This window comes from Eubalaena glacialis, chromosome Y (genome assembly GCF_028564815.1).
Source record: "Eubalaena glacialis isolate mEubGla1 chromosome Y, mEubGla1.1.hap2.+ XY, whole genome shotgun sequence".
NCBI classification, from domain to species: domain Eukaryota; kingdom Metazoa; phylum Chordata; class Mammalia; order Artiodactyla; family Balaenidae; genus Eubalaena; species Eubalaena glacialis.
In genome coordinates, this window is record NC_083737.1 from 3,051,116 (window position 1) to 3,073,570 (window position 22,455).

General features: G+C 38.6%; 1 protein-coding gene across 3 annotated transcripts in view; it reads left to right on the plus strand.

Annotated features, from left to right (window-relative positions):
* The window catches only part of LOC133082901 (neuroligin-4, X-linked), a 256,176-nt gene that overhangs the window by 221,661 nt on the left and 12,060 nt on the right, over positions 1-22,455 (plus strand). For 2 of the 3 annotated variants that reach the window (XM_061179571.1, XM_061179572.1), the window contains one exon: positions 19,585-19,770. In XM_061179571.1, the coding sequence (XP_061035554.1) occupies positions 19,585-19,770 (186 nt within the window). Of the gene's footprint in view, positions 1-19,584; positions 19,782-22,455 lie in introns of all 3 variants that reach the window. The other variant, XM_061179573.1, reaches the window with a different exon arrangement.

Sequence of the window (22,455 nt, forward strand, 5' to 3'; positions counted from 1 at the left end):
ACAGAGGTGTCTCTTTCACAGCTCGATCCCATAGACCTCATACAAGTGTCTAGACGTAGACTCCCAAAGGCAATTGCCAGATTCAGATGGTATCATCTGGAGGAGGGAGTAGCCTGCTTTCCCAACAGCACAAAATACAGTCACATTTATTCATAAGTTTGAAGACATCCTCACGCACGTATTTTATCTTGTTTGTGGAACTATAGTCAGTGGTTGGGTCTATCAAGTGTCTTTTAAATATATTTATCCGAATCTTTCATTTGGGTTATCGGTATGACCATATAGTTATAGACAGGTACTTATAGTTATGGTCAAAGGCACTATACGCAAATGCTTTAGCATTTTTTAGCATCTCCTGAAGAGCTTGTTGAAATGCAGATCCTTGAGCCCACCCCCCCAGATTTGGATTCAGTAGCTCTGGGGTGTGACCTGAGGATTTCCATATCTCACTGGTTCCCTTATGATATGGTCACTGCAACTTCTTAGACACACTTTGAATAGCGCTGCATATAACCCTCTGATATCATAGGAATTGTGAATTGTCATCTGTTTTGTATTGCTGGTCAAGTGCCAGTTAATTTTTTGTTGTTGTTGCTGATTTATAATATTTATTAAATTCCAGGTAAAGATAGTAATTCAAGATTTTTATAGATTATACTGTATTTAAAGTTACTATAAAATATTGGCTCTATTCGCTGTGCTGTAGAATATATCCTGGTATTTTATTTACTTCATACATAATAGTTTGTACCTCTTACTCCCCTCCCCCTATCTTACCCCTCCGTCCTTCCCTCTCCCCACTGAGAACCACTAGTTTTTCCTCTATATGTGTGAGTCTGATTCCTTTTGTTATATCCACAAGTTTGTTTTATCTCTTAGACTCTACAAATAAGTAATATTATACAGTATTTGTACATATGCTCCTTGAAGAACCAAGTTTTGTTGTTGTTGTTGAGGTATAGTTGACGCACAATATTATATTAGTTTCAGGTGTACGACATAGTGATTCAACATTTTTATAGGTAGTACTCTATTTAAAGTTATTATAAAATATTGACTATATTCCCTGTGTTGTACATTATATCCTTATAGCCAGTTTATTTCATGCATATTAGTTTGCACCTCTTAATCCCCTACCTTTATCTTGCCCCACCACTCTTTCATAAAATCTGTATCTGTATTATATTAGCTAAAAGTTAATTTATTCCAGCCTATAATTATAAAGAGATGCCTACTTAGTGATTTTTCTCCTATAATTCCCTGATTATACACACCTGCTTAAGTTCAATCGTATAGAATATCAATGTAGCATAAGAATACATGTATATATTATAAAACATTATGATGTATAACAAGGTATCTACAGTCTCTATTATCTATACTAATACCTGTATATTAAACAAAAGTTAATGTAGAGTCATTTATTAACAAGACTCACATACATTTTGCTTCCAAATGGACAAGCTTGTATCTCTAAAACAAAGCTTGACAGACAACAAGCATTGTGTTTTCCATTCAGCAGATTAATTAGTAGCTCAAGGGAGTCAACTTTATGACAAGGCTACGGTGACATTGTTGGAAGGGGTCCCCCTTTCCATGTAGCCAGCTCCATCCATGTTACATGGTTGCCAGCGGAAGGTAAGGCTCCCAGGGGCTTCTGCAGAAGACCAGATACAGCGCTTTCAGCTGGAAATCATTGCTGTAGGAGGTATGCCACGCATTCTTGCTAAACGCATAATTGCTCAATCCATGAACAACATCTCTAAAGGTCTGCTATGCGCCACCTGTTGAAAATAAATGACTCTGGCTAGCAAACAGTCTAAGATAAGAGTACACCTTTATAAATTTAATCACCTCTGCCATCCTATCAGTCAATCCCTGTACCCTTCTAACACTCAAATCACCCCAATACTGGAAACCTGAATTTTGGGAAGGTAGGGGGGCCACCTGTCACCTGTTAAGAGGACATTTATTTATCCGTTCAATATTCATGTAATGAGAGCATCAAATGGACGTAATATGAATATGGAAACATATAGTTTATAGAAGTAACCTGATTGAACAGAGAAGGGATAGTAAACAAATAGTAGATGAAAATAACAAGATTGTATATATAGCTTTGAAAGAAAACACTAGAAGCTTAATGTTTTTTTAAACTGAAGTATAGTTGATGTACAGTGTTGTGCTAATTTCTCCTATATAGCAAAGTGACTCAGTTATACACATATATACGTTCTTTTTTAATATATTTTTCCATTAGTGTCTATCCCAGGAGATTGGATATAGTTCTCTGTGCTGTACAGTAAGACCTTGTTGTTTATCCATCCTATATATACTAGTTTGCATCTGCTAACCCCAAACTCCCAATCCATCCCTCCCCCACCCCACCCCACCCCCCCCTTGGCAACCACAAGTCTGTTCTCTATGCCTGTGAGTCTGTACTAGAAGCTTAATCTTATATAAGATACCTATTAAAGAATTCTGAGGGGAATTAGTTTTCATCACGATTTAGTGGGAGGACAGTAAACAAAGTCTGGGCATTCAGGAAAGTTTAGAATGGGGCACTGTGAATAACTGAGAAGCTGCGGATGAAGGTCTTCGCTCTAGAGTTGGAGATGGGTGATCAAATGAAAAGGAGAAGATGCAATAAACATTTTAAAGGTAAATATCAACTCAGCCCAAATGTTCACCAAGTTCTGAGATTTTAAAAGGAGAAGCCATGGCAAAAATAAGAATTCAGATGTTTTCAACCTGTGTATCTGGGAACACGGTTGTGATGGGGACACACGAGGTAAGAAGACCAGTTTGTGGGAAATAAAGATGTTTAGCTCAATATGGGATACCCTGAGGTTGTAGAAAGTAGGGCGCCTGAGTGGAAAAACTCTGCTCTGCATAGGGAAATTTGAATGTGGAGCCCATGTGATACCCTCAAGATTCAGGGTGGAGTTGGTATCAGATTGCTGGTGGTGGAAGCAGGGGAGATGTGAGTCCTGTGGGTTCCTGCAGTCACGTTGTAGTACCTTATTGAAACATTCGCTTTGCTGCTGCAAGAATTAATGTAAATTCCCTTTTACCCACTTTTATGCTCCCCTCGGTACATTTAGGAGCAAACGGGCAAGAAGAATATCCATTCACCTCTACTGTCCATCTGTTAGAAAAACGTATAAAACAGAAATATTTGCTTTAGGCTGAGTTCCAAACTTAATACTTAGCGATGTTTTTCTTAAAGTTTGTTGACACATGCTACATCTCCACACACAACCTACTCCCAGATTTGATCGAAAGTTGGCTGCAGCAACTCAACAGCAGTCATCTTAGTGCATTTTCGTTGCTTCCCGAAACTATTCTGAGACCTCAGAGCGCCTTAGGTGTGAACTGTTGGTCTGAATTCCATTTTGGATGGTATCTGCTTTCCTTAAAGTATAGTTTATATTCTTTGAACTATCTCTTTGCTGGAACAATACAGCTTCAGTGCTATAAACTGAGAATGTCAAAGGGCATAAAGAAAAAAATTATTTTAACAACATAAAACCAGTGTAAATAATTTGGTGTCATATATATATATATATATGTATGTATGTGTATGTATGTGTATCGGTATGTGTATAAAACAAGGAAATGAGAAACACAAGGACCCCAAAAGTCAACTGGAAGGACCCTCATTAGCCAGAATGGGAGAATCTCAGCATCCATAAGAATAATGGGTGTAGTGAATCGAAACGCAACAAATGTATCACAATCCATGTTTTCATCATGATAGTCAATATAAAAAGTCATTGGTTACAAAGAATTCTTAAAGCTCAACACTAAGAAAACAATTAAAAAATGGGCCAAAGACCTTAACAGACACATCACCAAAGAAAGATACACAGATGGCAAATAAGCATGTAAAAAGATGCTCCAGATCATGTGTCATCAGGAAAATACAAATCAAAACATCAATGAGATACCACTCCACACCTGTTAGAGTGGCCAGAATCCAGAACACCAAGAACACCAAATGCTGGTGAGGATGTGGAACAACAGGAACTTTCATTCATTGCTGGTTGGAAGGCATAATGGTACAGACACTTTGGAAGACTGTTTTGCAGTTTCTTATAAAACTAACGGTATAAGAGGTCTAGCAATCATGCTGTTTGGTATTTACCCAAAGGAGATGAAGATATGTCCATCCAAAAACCTTCTGAGGAATGTTTCTAGCAGATTGATTCATAGTTGCCAAAACTTGGAAGGAACCAAAATGCTCTTCAGTAGGTGAATGGATAAATAAACTGGTCCATCCAGACAGTGGACTTACTCAGCAATAAAAAGAAATGAGCTATCAAGCCATGGAAAGACATGGAGGGATCTTAAATGCATATGACCAAGTGAAAGAGCCAGTTCTGATAAGGATGCATATTGTAGGATTGTAATTCTGTGACCTTCTGGAAAAGGAAAAACTATGGAGACAGTAAAAAGAACAGTAGTTGACAAGGGTTAGGGGGAGGGAACAGTGAATAGGCAGAGCACAGAGGATTTTTAGGGCACTGAGACTGCACTGTATGATACTATAATGGCAGATCCCTGTCTTTATACATTTGTCACACCCATAGAATGTACAACACAGAGACTGAACCCTCATGTAAACCATGGGATCTGGGTGATAATGACAGGTCCACGGAGGTTCATCGATTGTAACAAATGCACCATTTAGTGGGGATATTGAGAAAGGGAGAGGCTGGGGGGTGGGGCAGAGGGTATATGAAAAAATCTCTGTACCTTCCTCTCAATTTTGCTGTGAACATAAAACTGCTCTAAAAAAATAGTCTTCCAAACAAAACAACTCATTGTTCGTATTGCCAGGGCACAGCCACTTTCTCTGAACACCAGTAAATTTAAAAACAGAATCATACTGCTCCCTCCACTCTCCCTATACCTACTGAATTTCAGAGCAGCTGCAAAAGTTGATGAGTGAACCTGGATTTCTAGATAATGAATGCAGAGGAAATCAGGACAAGAGGCAATCACCAGTTTGTGAAACCCCAAATGAAGTCACAGATCTAGAAGATCATCACCAAGGGTTTGTAAAATATCAGTTGAAAAACTTAGTAGATATTTTCTTAATAAAAGTTGGCATTAGTCACCAGCAATCATCAATAACCCTTAAGATAATTAAAAATAAGGCCATTGGTCTTGGCTAGACGTGGAAGCAACCTAAGTGTCCATCGACAGATGAATGGATAAAGAAGATGTGCTACATATATACAGTGGAATACTACTCAGCCATAAAAAAGAATGAAATAATGCCATTTGCAGCAACATGGGTGGACCTAGAGATGATCATACTAAGTGAAGTCAGTCAGACATAGCAGCAGCATTTACAATAGCCAGGACATGAAACCAACCTAAATGTCCATCAGCAGAGGAATGGATTAAGAGGATGTGGTACATATACATAATGGAATATTACTCAGCCATAAAAAGGAGCGAAGCTGGGTCATTTGTAGAGACGTGGATGGACCTAGAGACTGTCATACAGAGTAAGGTAAGTCAGAAAGAGAAAAACAGATATCGTATATTAACGCATATATGTGGAATCTAGAAAAATGGTACAGATGATCTTATTTGCAAAACAGAAATACAGACACAGAGAACAAATGTATAGATACCAAGGAGGGGGGTGGGATGAATTGGGAGATTGGGATTGACATATATACACTATTGATACTATGTATAAAATAAGAACCTACTATATAGCACAGGGAACTCTACTCAGTGCTCTGTGGTGATCTAAATGGGAAGGAAGTCCAAAAAGAGGGGATATATGTATACGTTTAGCTGATTCATTTTGCTGTACAGTAGAAACTAACACAACATTGTAAAGCAACTATACTCCAATAAAAATTAATTTTAAAAAATCTCTACCACTGGGGATTAGGAATGAGCATTTCTTAAAAGATCTCTAGATGTTTAATGCGGGCAGGGAGGGTAGAGAAGAAAAATCTTTTAACCCAGTTTACCAGGTACGCAATATGGAGCCGGGGCAAGGAGGATGATTAAAAAAATCTAGATGAGAATCAGCTAGTTTTCTTATAAAAATAACTCATTATTAATCAACTGTTTGGTGTTACCCTAGGCTTTTAAAATAATATGAGGGTTTAGCCACGGACCTAACTCAAGAAGCCAGAAATGTCGGTAATTGAAAGAAAACTCAGTTTCAGCAACACAAATAAAATGAATTTGTTAATTATAAGGTGTTTTGTATAAAAATGTTAGGTGTTATTTGAAGTTTCTATTTAAATGTGATGGTCAATTAAATTTTTTTTTTCCATTTTATTCCTTCCCTTGAAAGCATTTCAATGTGTAAGAGTGTAGAATTTAGCTATGGGAAAAAAAATGTAATGGGATCGACGTAATGGGATCTTTCTTGGAAACGGAACATCATGCCACATTTCAGTGTCATGCTGTTGAAAATTAGCCATGATTCCACATTCAGCAAATTGCTGTGGATAGAGAAGCATCTTGGCTGACGCAAGAACTCACTAGGTTGGGGAATAGTAGTTGATTTTTAAACCAATCTTGGATAATTAGACGAAAAGTATTCCGTTTTCCATCATTTGCTGTTCTCTCTCTTAAAGTAAACGCATTTCACAGTTGCTTTACTTACGTAAATGTAGGTTACAAAACAACGTCCACAATAACAACAAAATAATGTGAAGGGGTCGGACAAGTTGAGTGCTACGGTGGACGTTTTAAAGGACTCTTCATTGGAGAAATGGATGTTCAGGTCTCTTAGCCAGCAAGGGCATGTTATGGAACCAAAATTGAGTCCACTTGCCTGACATGCAGTAAAGCCAGTCTACTGACACCAGGTTGCGGTGAAGGAAAGTACATTGTTTGTTTCAGGTGCCAAGCAAGGATGGGCATCTCGTGCTCAAAAGACCTGAACTCCCTGGTGGATTTTAGACAAGGCTTTCTTTTTATCAATTTTTATTGGAGTATGGTTGCTTTACAATGTTATGTTAGTTTCTACTGTATAGCAAAGTGAATCAGCTATACATATACATATAGCCCCTCCTTTTTAGATTCCCTTCCCATTTAGGTCACCACAGAGCATTGAGTAGAGCTCCCTGTGCTATACAGTAGGTTCTCATTAGTTATCTGTTTAATACATAGTAGTGTATATATAATCAATCCAATCTCCCAATTCATCCTGCCCCGCTTCCCCCCCTTAGTATCCATAAGTTTGTTCCCTACGTCTGTGTCTCCATTTCTGCTTTGCAGATAAATTCTTCTGTACCATTTTTCTAGGTTCCACATATAAGTAATATTATACGATATTTGTTTCTCTTTCTGACTTACTTCACTCTGTATAACAGTCTCTAGGTCCATCCACGTCTCCACAAATGACACTATTTCATTCCTTTTTATGGCTGAGTAATATTCCATTGTATATATGTACCACATCTTCTTTATCCATTCCTCTGTTGATAGACATTTAGGTTGCTTCCATGTTCTGGCTATTGTAAATAGAGAAGGCTTTTTAAAGGCAGCATTAGAGGTGTGGGTTGCAGAGTATGTGACCAGCTTGTACACAGTTCTCTGATTGGTTGACAGTGAGGTAACAGGGTGATGTTTCAGAAATCTCAGTCATCAACCCTCTGGTTCCAACTGGTCTGGGGTCTGCGTGCTTGTGGGCAGCATGCAGTTAACTTCTTCCTCCTGGTGGGGTTTCGGTATCTGCAAAACAGCTCAAAGGACGTGGCTCGGAATATGATCTATAGCCCTTGAGGAGGAACCAAAGGGCCTTGACTTTGTTTAATGGCTAAAGTATTATTATTTTTTTGTCTTGCTTGACTGTTTTCCTTTGTTTCTATATTTTCTCACTTCTCTGATTAAATTTGCTCTTTGAAGGCCTAGGAGGCTAAAGCTTTTTTGCAAATAAGAGGCAGGGGATATCAGGGAGGGATCTGTCCCTGGGAAGGTCCCACAAGGTCCTGCTGGGTTTCAGGCGGTAGTGGTGTCTCAGACTGATTTGCTGCTCTAATAAAATACCACAGACTGGGTGACTTATAAACAAGAGACATTTATTTCCCATAGTTCTGGAGGCTGGAAAATGTGGGTTCCAGAGTGGTCGAGTTCTGGGGGCGAGGGAGGACCCTCTCTCCGGGTGCAGACTGCCGACTTCTTGAAGTCGTATCCTCGCATGGCTAGTTCTCTGGGGTCTCTTTTATAAGGGCACTAATCCCATTCATGGGGGCTCCAACCTCATGACCTCATCACCTCCCAAAGACCCTACCACCTAACACCATCACATTGGGGGGTTAAGATTTCAACATATGAATTTGAGGGGAACAAAAGGATGCATTCCATCATTGCAGGTGGGAATGGTAGGGGGTGGCATTGGTCATTAATACAGGTATCACACCTACTTAAGTGGACTTAGCCCAATGTGTAGGTAACACATCTTATGGACACGTGACTCAGTGGGACCTACTGCTTCATAGTTAGAGAGTTTCTCTTTGGGGTGATGAAAAGTTTTGCAGAAAGGCAGTGGTTGAACATCATTGTGAATGTAATTAATCCCATTGAATTGTACACTTAGAAATGATTAGAACATCAGAATGTATAGGGATACACACACGCATACGTATATATGTTCATTTGATTTCACTCAATTTAAGGACTGTTTGAGGCAACATCAGAATATAGTACCCCATGCATTTTTTTCCCAAAAATAAAAGCGTCCAGATTCCAGCTAGAGACACAAAAGGAACAGAGACTTTCCGGTACTTGAGCATAAAATTGGTCACAATTTCTGGCAGATGAAGCAAAAAGGAAAGAGAGAGAGACATACTCGGTTCCAGGATTTTTGTGTCTGGCTAGAAAGAACTTTTCCCTTTTCTTCCTGCCTCTTTATGAAGAGCAGTTATAGGGTTGCTGATAAAAGAGGAGGCAGTGAGGGAAGGTTCCATGCCCTTTTTTCCTGCTGAGGCTGGCAGGTTCACCGATGACATTAAGAATAACATACCAAAGTCTGCAGTGACCTCCCTGACCAGAGACTCTGCCCCTTATATTGTGACTGCCAACTGTCTTGAACCTAGAAAAAAACGAAAAGAGAGCAAACATTTTCTCCATTAAGCTTCAGAGAGAAAACATCCCTCCAGAAGCATTTTAGACTTCTGACCTCCAAAACTGTAAGATAAGAAATATGTGTGTAGGGAGTTCCTTGTGGCCCAGTGGTTAAGACTACACGCTTCCACTGCAGGGGGCACAGGTTTGATCCCTGGTCGGGGAACTAAGATCCCACATGGCGTGGTCAAAAAATAATTAATTAATTAATTAATTTAAAAAACATATTTTAAAATGAAAAATAAATTTTAAAAAGAAGATAATAAAAAAAGACATATGTGTGTATTAAACCACTAGGTTGGTGGTAATTTGTTACAGCAGCAATAGGAGACTCATACTACATACATTATTTAGTTTTTATTTATTGTCTGTCTACACACACTAGAATATGAGTTTCAGGTGGTCAAAGATCCAGTTTTATCTGCTTCATAAATGGTGGCTTTCTCTTCACCATAAGGCCAAGCAGCGCCTGGAATATTCCAGACACCCATGAAGTTCTGTTGAATGAGCTGTCAATTAACCCCATGTGCTTGTTAATATTTAATCTTTATTACATTTTCATCATCTTAAAATCTGTACTTTTCCCACCGTCGACTCCAGTTCTGGTTCTGCTTTTGCTTTTCGGCCACTGCAAGGTAAATGATCATTTGTTGAACCCAAGGGTTATGGTCAAAATTTAATGGACCAAAGGTGGCTCTTCGTGCCTTCTGTGTATGAGAGAGTTGATGTCTTTGACTCTGGAGAACTGCTTTGTTGAAGCACAAGTTTGTGAGGTGTAAAAAGTTCTTAAATAGAAAATTGGCACAATTAGAGTTGTTTAACATCTAATCTGTAAGAACAGAGAGTTATCTTCTTCTTGAGATGAATTTGCCCATATCGGTTTTGTTCTGTGACCCATTTAGTGTTTTTTTGTTACGTTACTTCTTTCAGGGAGGAGGCTTAATTCCTAACATCCAAATTTCTCAGTAAAGCCTTCCCTGCATCTCCATGTGCCCCTAGGAAAGAGTTATCAAAAATGACAATGGCAGTTATAACAGTAAATATTCGTACAGTAAGAGAGACAATGGGATTTTGTAACTGCTCACAAATCAAAAGTCTGTCCTGTTTCGTGGACACAGAATTGCAAAATGTCATCTCAAGCACTTGGTGAAATCCTCTTCCAATTTGAAAGCATACAGTTTCAAAATTAGCTACCGTTTGGGGTCTTGTAAGAAGGAAAGGTACTTTAATGGGGCTTAGAAAAGGCGTCCCAAGTATGCATTGTGGTCGAGGACAACAGGAGTTTGAGAGTCATGGGCATGTGAACCAGCCATTCTTGGAAAGAAAAATAGCAGAAATGTCCCCAAAACACTGATCTTAGGAGAGTTATAAACATAATATATAGTTACTGAGAACAAGGCAAAGAGCATGGTCAAAGCATTCAACTAAAGGGACAGTTTTCGTGTGTGATACATGGACGGTATATACACACTCATTGCTGGGAAATATCACCTTCTTTCTTCAATAACTTTTCCGAACTGAAACTAAACATTCTATTGGGATTTTAGCTCTTTTATGGGTCATTCTATTCACTTGTTGCTAATGTGTTATATCCTCTAAGATCGTCCCAGTGGTTTTCTTAATTAAAACAGTCTTCTTTATTTTTTTTTTCTACAATGTTGTATTAGTTTCAGGTGTACAGCAAAGTGATTCAGTTACATATTTTTTTTCATATTCTTTTCCATTATAGGTTATTACAAGGTATTGAGTAGAGTTCCCTGTGCTATACAGTAGGACCTGTTGTTTATCTATTTTATATATAATAGTGTGTATATGTTAATCCCAAACTCCTAATTTATCTCCACCCCCCCCTTTCCCCTTTGGTAACCATAAGTTTGTTTTGTATGTCTGTGAGTTTATTTCTGTTTTGTAAATAAGTGCTTTTGTATCAGTTTTTTAGATTCCACATATAAGTGATATCATATGATATTTGTCTTTGTCTGACTTATTTCACCCAGTATGATCATCTCTAGGTCCATCCATGTTGCTTTAAGTGGCATTATTTCATTCTTTTATATGGGTGAGTAGTATTCCATTGTATATCTATGCCACATCTTCTTTATCCATTCTCCCAAGGCAATAGAAATAAAAACAAAAGTAAACAAATGGGACCTAATCAGACTTCTGCACAGCAAAGGAAACCATCAACAAACAGTCTTCTTAATCATGTTCCAAGTTTCCCAGAGAAAACCAGCGTTGGAAAGCTTGGGAATATTTCTGGACACAGAAAACATTATGTGAGTTAGTAGACCTCACTGGCGTTTGATAGAGATGAAAAAGAATGCGTGGTTTTTATTACATTCAGTTGTTGTGATCATCTCATGGATAAATGATAACAAACCAGATTAATTCTTGTCTGCCCATGGACGATATCCAACAATAAATACTAGGAAACCCCACTACCATCATGCTTGTTTTGCAACTGAGGATAAAACAGAGCGGCCTACTTTATTAAATTTGTTCACTTTGAGAGGAATTATCCAAATCATGTTTCACATTTGTAACATAGAGGTGTATGTCATCTTTTTTTTCTTAAATGCAATTTACAGTGCCCTGAATACCATATAGGTACTAAATATATATCTTATGTATGTTTCATAAATATACTGTGTTGGCAAAAAGTATGACTTTCAATCCTAATAGGTTTTAAAATATTCTTATTAGAAACAAATTGAAGCTCATAAATGAAAAAAAAGATTTCGTGTAAGTTTTTAAAATATCTATGGAAATCCACTCTAATGTATCATTTTCCCTCAGCTTTTAGCACATTACTTGGGTCATTGTGGTATATCATAAATGTTGTTTGAATAAGCATCTCCATAATTTTCCCAGCATGAATAAACCTGCGATATACATTTTGCATTGCCTTTCTCTTTAGACTTTAAGCACCTCATAAAAACTTAATAAACAGACTGTAAAGAAATATCTATCACCTTCATGCAAAATTATTCACCAGCCACATTTGCAGTCACAGAGCACATAAGGTTTATCGTCTGCATAATCTTAAAGACAAAGTCTAAGTAGACCAGTAATCCATTTTCCCTACGGACCCATTTTATTTATCAATAGACGCCTCTCCTCACTTGCTATATGTAGGTGAAACAGAAATCAATAGCAGCGTTTCTCGTATCAAGGAAATCAGTCTAGTCGGTGACTGTTTTTAAACACATGCTGTCCATCAGACACAGTGCAATTAGTTCCCGGAGCTATGTTATGTGTTGGATACTTACTCTTCTCAATTCCACAGCTGAGAAAAATGAAGCTTTGAAATCTTTTATTTTTTATTTTTTTTAATATTTTTTATTGAAGAATAGTTGATTTACAATGTGTTAATTTCTGCTGCACAGCAAAGTGACTCAGTTATACACACATATACATTCTTTTTCATATTCTTTTCCATGATGGTTTATCCCAGGATATTGAGTATAGTTCCCTGTGCTCTACAGTAGGACCTTGTTGTTTATCCATTCTGTATATACCAGTTTGCATCTACTAACCCCAAACTCCCAGCCCATCCCTCCCCCACCCCCTCCCCCTTGGCAACCACAAGTCTGTTCTCTGTGTCTGTGAGTCTGTTTCTGTTTTGTAAATATGTTCACTTGTGTCATATTTTAGATTCTACATATAAGTGATATCATATGGTATTTGTCTTTCTCTTTCTGACTTACTTCACTTAGTATGGTCATCTCTAGGTCCATCCATGATGTTTCAAATGGCATTATTTCCTTCTTCTTTATGGCTGAGTAGTAGTATCCTGTTGTATACATCTACCTCATCTTCTTTATCCATTCATCTGTCGATGGACACTTAGGTTGCTTCCATGTCCTGGCTATTGTAAATAGTGCTACAATGAACATTGGGGTACGTGTATCTTTTTGAATTATGCTTTTGTCTGGATATATGCCCAGGAGTGGGATTGCTGGATCATATGGTAGCTCTGTTTTTAGTTTTCTGAGGAACCTCCATACTGTTTTCCACAGTGGCTGCCCCAACTTACATTCCTGCCAACAGTGCAAGAGGGTTCCCTTTTCTCCACACCCTCTCCAGCATTTATTGTTTTAGACTTTTTGATGATGGCCATTCTGACAGGTGTGAGGTGACACCTCACTGTAGTTTTGATTTGTATTTCTCTAATAATTAGTGATGTTGAGCAGCTTTTCATGTGCCTACTGGCCATCTGTATGTCTTCTTTGGAGAAATGTCTCTTTAGGTCTGCTGCCCATTTTTTGGCCAGGTTGTCTGTTTTGTTGTTGTTGAGTTGGATGAGCTGTTTGTTTACCTTGGAATTTAAGCTCCTTGTCAGTCACGTCATTTGCAAATATTTTCTCCCATTCTGTAAGTTATCCAACTTACAAGTTTTTGCACAGTAAAGGAAACCATAAACAAAACGAAAAGGGCTCTGAAATCTTGGGTAATATGCCCGAGGCTTTCCTGTAGATTCAAATCCAAGGCTGACTTGACTGATTCCAGTACAAGCAATAACCGGGCTACGGACCTGCGGGCAGACACCCTTCCTATAGAGCGGTCAGTTCTATCATAGAAACTCACTTAAAGCAATTTACTGACTTGAGAGAATTGAGACCCTTAGGAAAATTTTGAAAAGGGGCCCGCATTGGTGGAGGGAAAGAGATAAAATGGCAGTGCCTGTATCTGCGGGTGATTCCTGCTTAAGGGGTTGGACCAGGGAGGTGACAGAGCTGGTCTCCAGGTGGCACTGTACCCCATGGGCAAATAGTGGGGTTTGATGTGAGGCCATATCTACAGGAGGAAGGCAGCTTACAGGATCCCGGCAGCCCTGTAAAGAACATCCTAGGAAGAGATGGAGAAGAGTGAATATACAAAGGCAAAGAGAGATAGAAAGGCAGGGCATATCCCAGGGGGCAGTTACGTGTAATGTGGTAGATTTGTAGGCTAAAGGGCGTGTGTGGAGCATGTCCAGAGATGTAGAGATGGGACCCCAGGGAATGGCCCTGGACATCCCACTAATGCATTTGACTTTAAAACAAGCTTGCTCTGTGTGTGTGTGTGTGTGTGTGTGTGTGTGTGTGTGTATGATTGCTAAAAAAGCAGTTACAAATTGGAAGAAAAAGCACACAGATATTTAAAATTAAGAGTAAAAATCACCTGTAGCCACCTTCCTAGAGAGAAACGCTATGAACTGCTTGATTTCCTTTCAGAGTTTGTATTTCACACACCCATTTGAAGATGTTCGTAAAAATCGGATCATAAGACACAGTATTCAGCAACTCACGGTTTTCTGTGAAGAGAACTTGGATGTGGTTCTGTGTTTACACATTTAAATACTCTGTATCATTTTATACACACAAAGAGCCTCCCGTTATATGGATTCAGCCAACAGCATTCATGCAACAAATCTCCTATTCATGGACGTTGAGATTCCTGTCATCCTTATTTTCAAAATTATAATCAATAAGAATTGATTGGATTCTTACATGGCTATTTCTATTTGTAGATCCTTGCATGACTTATTTCTGTACATTCAGATAGAGATTTTTTATAGAAAAAGCATTTATGGAAATAGAACTGGTGGGTCAGAGGGATTCAGATTTTCATTTTCATGAGTTTTGTCAATTTGTGTACATTGGGGAGCGCCATGATTACATTGATACTGTAGAAATGGATTGGAAGCAGTAAGGTTGAGGCAGTGGATTGGAGCTCTTATCTCGGACACTGTGGGTACAGAATCCTAGGGGTGATGATGTGTATGAGCTATTCAAGAAATCAAACCAAAAGGATCTGGCGGCCAGTAGAGCTTGAGTCATCACCAGATCTGGAGAAATGATCAAGGGTGAGGGTTGGAACCACAAAGAATCCAAAGTTGGCTCAAAGGGGGTTTGGTTCCAGACTGGCTGTTGCCAAATTTTCATCATCATGAAACGTGTGCCAATTATCTTCACCTTTTCATTGGCATTGTGTAATAAATAAACGGTGTTTATCACTTTGTATTTTGTTTCCAGAATAGAACTGGTTTTAGTTTTGTGAATCCGTATAATTTCAACTAAAGTACTTTAAGATGTCTGTGCAGCGTCATTCTAAATCATTCTGTGGGGATAGAATATGCTTTATGAAAACAGTGCAAGGAATCCCACTAATAACATCATGGGCCCCAGGTTTGGAAACCGATGCTGTAGAAATCGTGTGTCCTTCATAAGCATCTTCAATTTATTCTACTGACATTGGAAATAGCACTGTGTGATACTGCGCTGATGATGAGATACCATAGAAGCAGCATCAGTTATGACTCGTGTCATTTTTAAGGAAAATGAAAACTAAAAACAGACACAATTTCAATTTGCTTTGCCTATCACACCTGCAGAATTTGAATGTATACCCCCCTTCCCTTTCATCCTATACTTTAGAATCTGTGCCCTTTTGTTAAGTCATAAATGGTTCCAATAAGAAAACTTCACTTTCACCTTGTAATAAACGCAGCCAGTGAATAATTTCCTATAAATATCAAAGAATATAGATGTGCATTTATTGGCCTGTTTTTCACATTTCTACCTCTGCTGTAATTCTCATTACACAGATTTCTGTTTGGGCTCATTTGTGTGACCTAAAGTAAATTCTGTCTAGTCTCATTGAAACAATTTCATATAAACATTTCCTTTTTGCTTTTACTCCATTAAATTAAATATTGTGTGTACGAATACACACACACACTCTCAAATACACACACACACTCAAATACACACATATGTATGTGTGTATGTATATATATATGTGTGTGTGTATATATTTATATATATGTCTGCACACATATATATACAAATATGAGGGAGGGATTCTGATATAATAAAGGCTAGTGATTTGCTGTATTTTGCAAATCCTCCTGCTACTCCAAAGAAACCAAATAATCAAAATAGGTCATTATGCAAACATATACATATATATGCACACATATATAGAATTCTTTTAGAAATATAGTTGAGACCCTAGATTAATTCTGCGAATTACAGGTGAATACACACCCTGAAAATATAAAAGATATTTTTCTATATTCACTTAGTAATTATCTTCTGTTTAATGGTCATCAAAAAAAATGCTACTGTGCTTATGTAATGAATTATTTCCTAAGAGATAAAGTCCTTTGTGGCATTGAAGTCATGTTAAAACAAACCAAAATCCAGCCACGTCTGACCCCTCTGGGTTTCTTACTGTTGACCTGAAGTGGACGGAAAACCATGTGGCCCGGAATCGTTCTCCTAAACCCCTGCAATTCAAATGAGCGAGAGACATTTAGATCATGATTAGCTACCGTAAAGCCCTGAAACTTTCTATTCTAGAGCAATATTAAGACCAAATACAACATACGTGATATTCATTTCATTCAACATGCAGGTGGGAAACGGGATTTTGGTTTTTTAAGCATCTTTTCCATGAACCAAGTTTTAAAATAACCACACAGCCCCTCAGCTTATCCCGTGTATTTGTGTGTGTGTGTATTTTGTTCCTTCCACTACTCTGAATGAAACTCAGCATCAGTCTAGTCATTAATCTGTCTGAATTCAAATGGTCTCTTTTGTGCGTCTCTTTCATTGTTCAGTTGTGTGTGGGGAGTGGTAACGGCTTACTGCTTTACAAGCTTCAGTTCAGAGACAGTAAATCTCAAAAACCAATGTTTCATCAGCTGAAATGCTGAGAGGATTTGGGGTCCAAGAATGTTTGTCCATGAAAGGAGCTGTTTGTTTAAAATCACTGGCGTTAGCCAGTCAAGGAAAGTTATGTGCTCATCTGGGAAACTGACTTCTGCGGATGCTTCAATGTTTGGTAATGTGTGTGTGTGTTTCCCAGTTGATACGCTGCTATCATGTTGTTGTTCATAGAGTCCCACGCTAGGAAGCCCACACACATCCGATGTCTGGGTTATATCGAACACCGTGTTTTGACAGTCAGAATCGGAAAGGAATATGCTGTCATAGGGAACATAAAATGACTTGCATTCATTCTGTCCCTGCAGTGGGAACTCTGACCTGCTTATCATTTCAATTTTAAAAAAGAACCAAAAAAAAAAAGCAATCCCTGGATGTTGCAATAAATGAAGATTCCACGGCAGACGCTATGGAAACACCAGCTTCCAAAAAACCCACGTGTCTTTGCTCAAGTTCAGAGACACGTGGAGAGCTGTTTCCCTCAGGACTTTTGGAAGGCAAGCAGAATTGCCAAGATCAAGGCTTTCCATGGGCTGCTCTTAGGAGAAGTCAGATTTGCCAGGGTATGGAAGATTAATGAGCCCACCCTTGGAGAGGTTTTACAAGTCATGTTTTGCTGGGGACGGAGGGGCTCTGATTTCATAAAGCCTCGCGATTTACCATCTGTTGCAAATCCTCCCCAGAAACAGGAAGCGACTAGGTCATTCCGTGAGAGCAGAGAGTAGGAGGGCGGTGGACAGAGGAGGGATGAGTTAAAAACAGAACAGTTCCGCCAGAAAATTCCTGGAGCCTTTAGAAATGAACCACCTCTTTCCTGAATGCGGGAAGAGAGGCTTGTCTTACGGTTCTTACACGGTACCCAGGCTGCCATTATAAGCCTGTTCCGTCCATAAAGCTGGCATGAAAGAGGCTTTTCTCCCAAGCAGGGCGCGATTCATTTTATGAGAAAGCATGTAAAACGTAAGAGGGATGAATGTGGAGGCCCCAGAACATTCACGGGCATGAAACACTAATTAGTAATTGCTAATTAAACAAGGAGGGCCTGGAAACATCTGAGCACCCCCTCTCATCATAGCTAATCTCACATCCATCCCCAGGAACCTAAGACGGGAGTGGGTTTGTGCGATGTGCCCTAAATGTTCAACCTGGCAGTTGTCATCTTGCATCTACCTGTAGGGCTAGGCGATCGTGAGTCCCGATTATTGTGATTTTAGAATAACAGCAACAATAACCCTTCTGGCTGCTTTCTTTTGAACCAGACCATTTCTAATCCCCTCCTGGCTCCCATCCCCCATTTCCCACAGGTACTCAGGCAAGCTCTGGAAGGGAAGCTTCATTCTCCTCAGTAAGTGTAAGATCTCATCCTTTATGATTTTGTTTTAGGTTTTGAGAAGCCGGTACTCCGAGAACCTCTTGGATTGCCGTCAGCTTTGCTTAGGGATGTGTTTGAAGGCATTGGTTCTCATTTCTGTTATTTTAGGGCTTGGATCAGTCTGTCTTCATATAAACACTGCGGCTGCTTTCCATGGTTATTGAATAAGCATTCGTTGAAATGGGTGAACGTCATGACCCTTGGAATAAAGAAATGGTGCAGAAAGGAAAAATATCATAATTGGGGATTTGGTGTAGGGGCAAATAAGAATGGGAAGTGGAAAAAACAACAACAACAACAACTTTTTATGACTTTTTTTTCCCCCAGAAGGCTTATTCAAGACAGATTTGGACATAAAGTTGGATTAAAGTTTGTGCAAGTATTTAAGCTTGGAGGATGCTTTATAAAATATTCATAGTTTTGAATCTGAGTGGGAGAGTGTCTCTTCCACAAAAATGACTTCAAACATCAGAGGAAAGCAGAGTTTCCAGGTCAAGATCTTTTTGCAATGTGAGAGGAACAGGGAATGAGATAGATCTCGAAAACTGATCACTTTGCCACAATTAAATGCCCGTATTGCCTTATTTGCAGCTTTAAAAAAAGGAAGAATTTAGAATTTGATGCCTTGAGTGAAATCTAATTGCTTAATTTACAGAATCCTCCTATTTTTTAAAATAAAATGTACCAGCCCATGGTATTTTGGGGACAGTTGGGGAGATCTGAATATGCACTGGCTTTTGGCTGAGATTAAAGAATTATAAGTTTCTGCTTGTAACTGTGATATCTTCCTTATATAGAAAAATAGAGATGCATCCTAAACTATTTAAGTGTGGCATGACATGATGGCTATAATTCACTTTGAAATTTAAGCATTAAAAGGAGTTAAATGAAAATATTAATGAGGAATTCAATGGGGAAAAGCAAACCTATACAGGTTTTATATACAGTGCACACAATCTTATACACAGATGCCAACACACACACTGTTTTGCCCTGAAAAACTTCTTTTAGGAGTCTTTTTTGTTTTCCCAAGGAAAACCAACATATACACAGGAGTGATAATTTAAATCTAGTAAAGTGTATAGGTTTCTGATATTGTCGTGTACTGTAAATATTTTAGATTCATTTCGCCTTATATGTTAACCCCATACAAACCCCCAGATGAGACACTTTATTATAGTGTCAAAAGAAACAAAAACCATTGTAACTCTTATTTACACAATATACTCCTTTCTGCCATGGAAAAGGTGCTACACTGTTGCTTCTCATACATAGGAAGGAAATGTGAAGAATGAACAAAAGTAAACCATGGAATGTCTTTCCAAATAGCAGCGATGTTGACGTATATTTTGTAGGTGACAACCCCACATCTCCTGTGTTCTTTCGCAGGGTTTTTAAGTACCGGCGACCAGGCGGCCAAAGGCAACTATGGGCTCCTGGATCAGATCCAAGCATTACGTTGGATTGAGGAGAACGTCGGGGCCTTCGGTGGGGATGCCAAGAGAGTGACCATCTTCGGCTCTGGGGCGGGTGCTTCTTGTGTCAGCCTCTTGACCTTGTCTCACTATTCAGAAGGTAATGAAAGCATCCCCACAGTGGGAGGGAAGCCTGGGACCCAGAAATGAACCCATATTGAGTTCTTCTCCAAGGTGCATGCAGGGTGGCCATAGTCTCTATTGAAACCTCCACAGAAAAATCCCCCAAATGACATGTATCCACATCCTCTTCTCTTAACTCAGCTTGCTTTCTGATTTTTTAAATTGAGGTATGATTGACATACACCATTAGATTAGTTTCAGGTGTACAACATAACGATTCGCTGTTGATATACAGCGCGAAACAGTCACCACAGGAAGTCCAGTTAACATCTGTCACCATTTAGTTACAAATTCTTTTCCTTCTGATGAGAATGTTAAGATCTCCTCTCTTAGCTACTTTTAAGTATGCAATACAGTATTATTAACTATCTTAACGATATATTTTTCTCACTTAGACTTACGGCAAAGAGCCGTTGCTTACAATAATTGGAGGAAAATGACTTCTTTAGAAATGCCTACACTCTGCTTTTGCCTGTCTGAGTTTATTTGGACAACTTTAAATTTTATTAACTTCAATTTTCATCTTGGGAGAAGAAATATGAAAGGGAATCAGTATATGGATGATGGTTACAGATTTTTAGATTTCGTGATAAACAAAGCTTGTAGCCATATAGTTATAAAGTCACGTCTTTGATGCAAACTAATTCAAGTTGATTCCCTCTGGTCCATTGGTGATGGAGGTTCCCAGCAATATCAGATGAGAGATTTTTAAAAGAAAAATCAACAGAAATTGGGTGCCGTGGGCCTGGAGGCACCTTAATAACTTCCTGGCTCTCCCTTCAAAAATGGAACAAAAATAAAAACAAAACAAGAAAATGCAGCCCTGGGACACTTTGGCAAGTACAAGTGAATATTCATAATAACAATCTGAATCATCAAGGTCGTGTTATGTTTCCTTCTGTGTCATTGGTTGGTTTAAGGATTTACCACATCTATTTGAACCATTTTTACGAAAAGCACCTGAAACTTTAAAGGAATTATTTTTCTTTAAAGAGTCTTATATTATCTTTCTTTAAAATACCCTAAACATGTTAAAAAAAAAAAAAGGGAAGTATCATCGTGCCATATGACAGCATCCCATTTTTTTCCTCACTTCCTACACTATCGTGGACAAGTTGCTGACTCTTTCTGTGCCTTGATTGCTTCATTAGCAAGATATGATTGACGATGATTTTTAAGTCTTGTGAAGTCTGAATTTCTTGATTCTTTATTTCATAATGGCTGAGGAGAGGTAGAATGAAAAGCTTATGTTTGTATTAACCCTTTATTAAAAAAGGAAAAAGTGAGTAAATTAGATCATTAGTGGTAACGATTCCTATAGCATTTTAGAAAATACCCGTATTTTCCCATTTCTCAATGGATATAATCATGGTTCTCCATTTACAAAATAGTCAGGACCAACTCTAGTAGTAATCAAACACATGTCAGCCAAAACTAATGGGGGAAGAGTGTTAATTCCTTAAATCAATAGATCAGAAATGACTATGGTAATGCTTTGCATCATTTCTGCAAAGTAGCTCTCTAAAATCAACCCAGCAATAGAATCAAGAATTAATGAACATACCCAGACTGTTGGCCTTAGCAATTTCACTTGTCATGATATAACTTAATGAAATCAACATACACATGGGAAAAAGGTGTTTTCATGGAGTTTTCTACCACAGCATTCTCATAGCAAAGAATGAAAGGAAAAGCTACAAGACCAAAAAGACAAGAACATTGTAAATGACACATGCATTTACTCGAAGGAACAATAATTTGTTTTAAGAATTGTGCTCAAGATATGCATTAACCTGGGAGACATGATATGAAGAGCTCATTCAGCAAACCATCACCTTGGCCGGGTACCACATTCCCTTTGACCCTGTCATGGACAGGGATGCCATTCCAAGCATCTCTCAGATCCTGATGGAGCAGGGAGAGTTCCTTAATTATGACATCAATATACTATGCAGATGTTGGACACAGTTATACACAACAGACCAATGGGAGGGAAAGCACCAAGAAGGAATGGTACTAAAAATATTAAAGTAGCTCCTATTTTATAGTATGAATTATAGGTGACTTTTTCTTTAATTTTTCAAGTTTTATCACAGGTTGTATTACTTCCCTACCAAAACATACATACACACACACATACACACGGCTACCTCAATCACGGCCAACAGTTATGACAGAGAGAAAAAAATGTGTAACTTCTAGCAACATTTTTCTAATTCTGGTTGTCTTCATTTATGAATGTCTTTTAATAGATCAAATATGGACATCGTTTCCTTAAGGGGCTTTAAAACATTCACCTTGAGAGCCAGACACACGAGTCAATACCTGCACATTGCCAACAGAATGGTAAACATTGGGAAATTGGCCCCAAACGAGCTTGATGATGTGTTGGGCAAAGCCAGATCTTTTTTTTTTTTTAATTTTTTTTTTTAATTAACTAATTAATTAATTTATTTATTTTTGGCTGTGTTGGGTCTTCGTTTCTGTGAGAGGGCTTTCTCTAGTTGCGGCAAGTGGGGGGCCACTCTTCATCGCCGTGTGCGGGCCTCTCACTGTCGTGGCCTCTCTTGTTGCGGAGCACAGGCTCCGGATGCGCAGGCTCAGTAGTTGTGGCTCACAGGCCTAGTTGCTCCACGGCATGTGGGATCTTCCCAGACCAGGG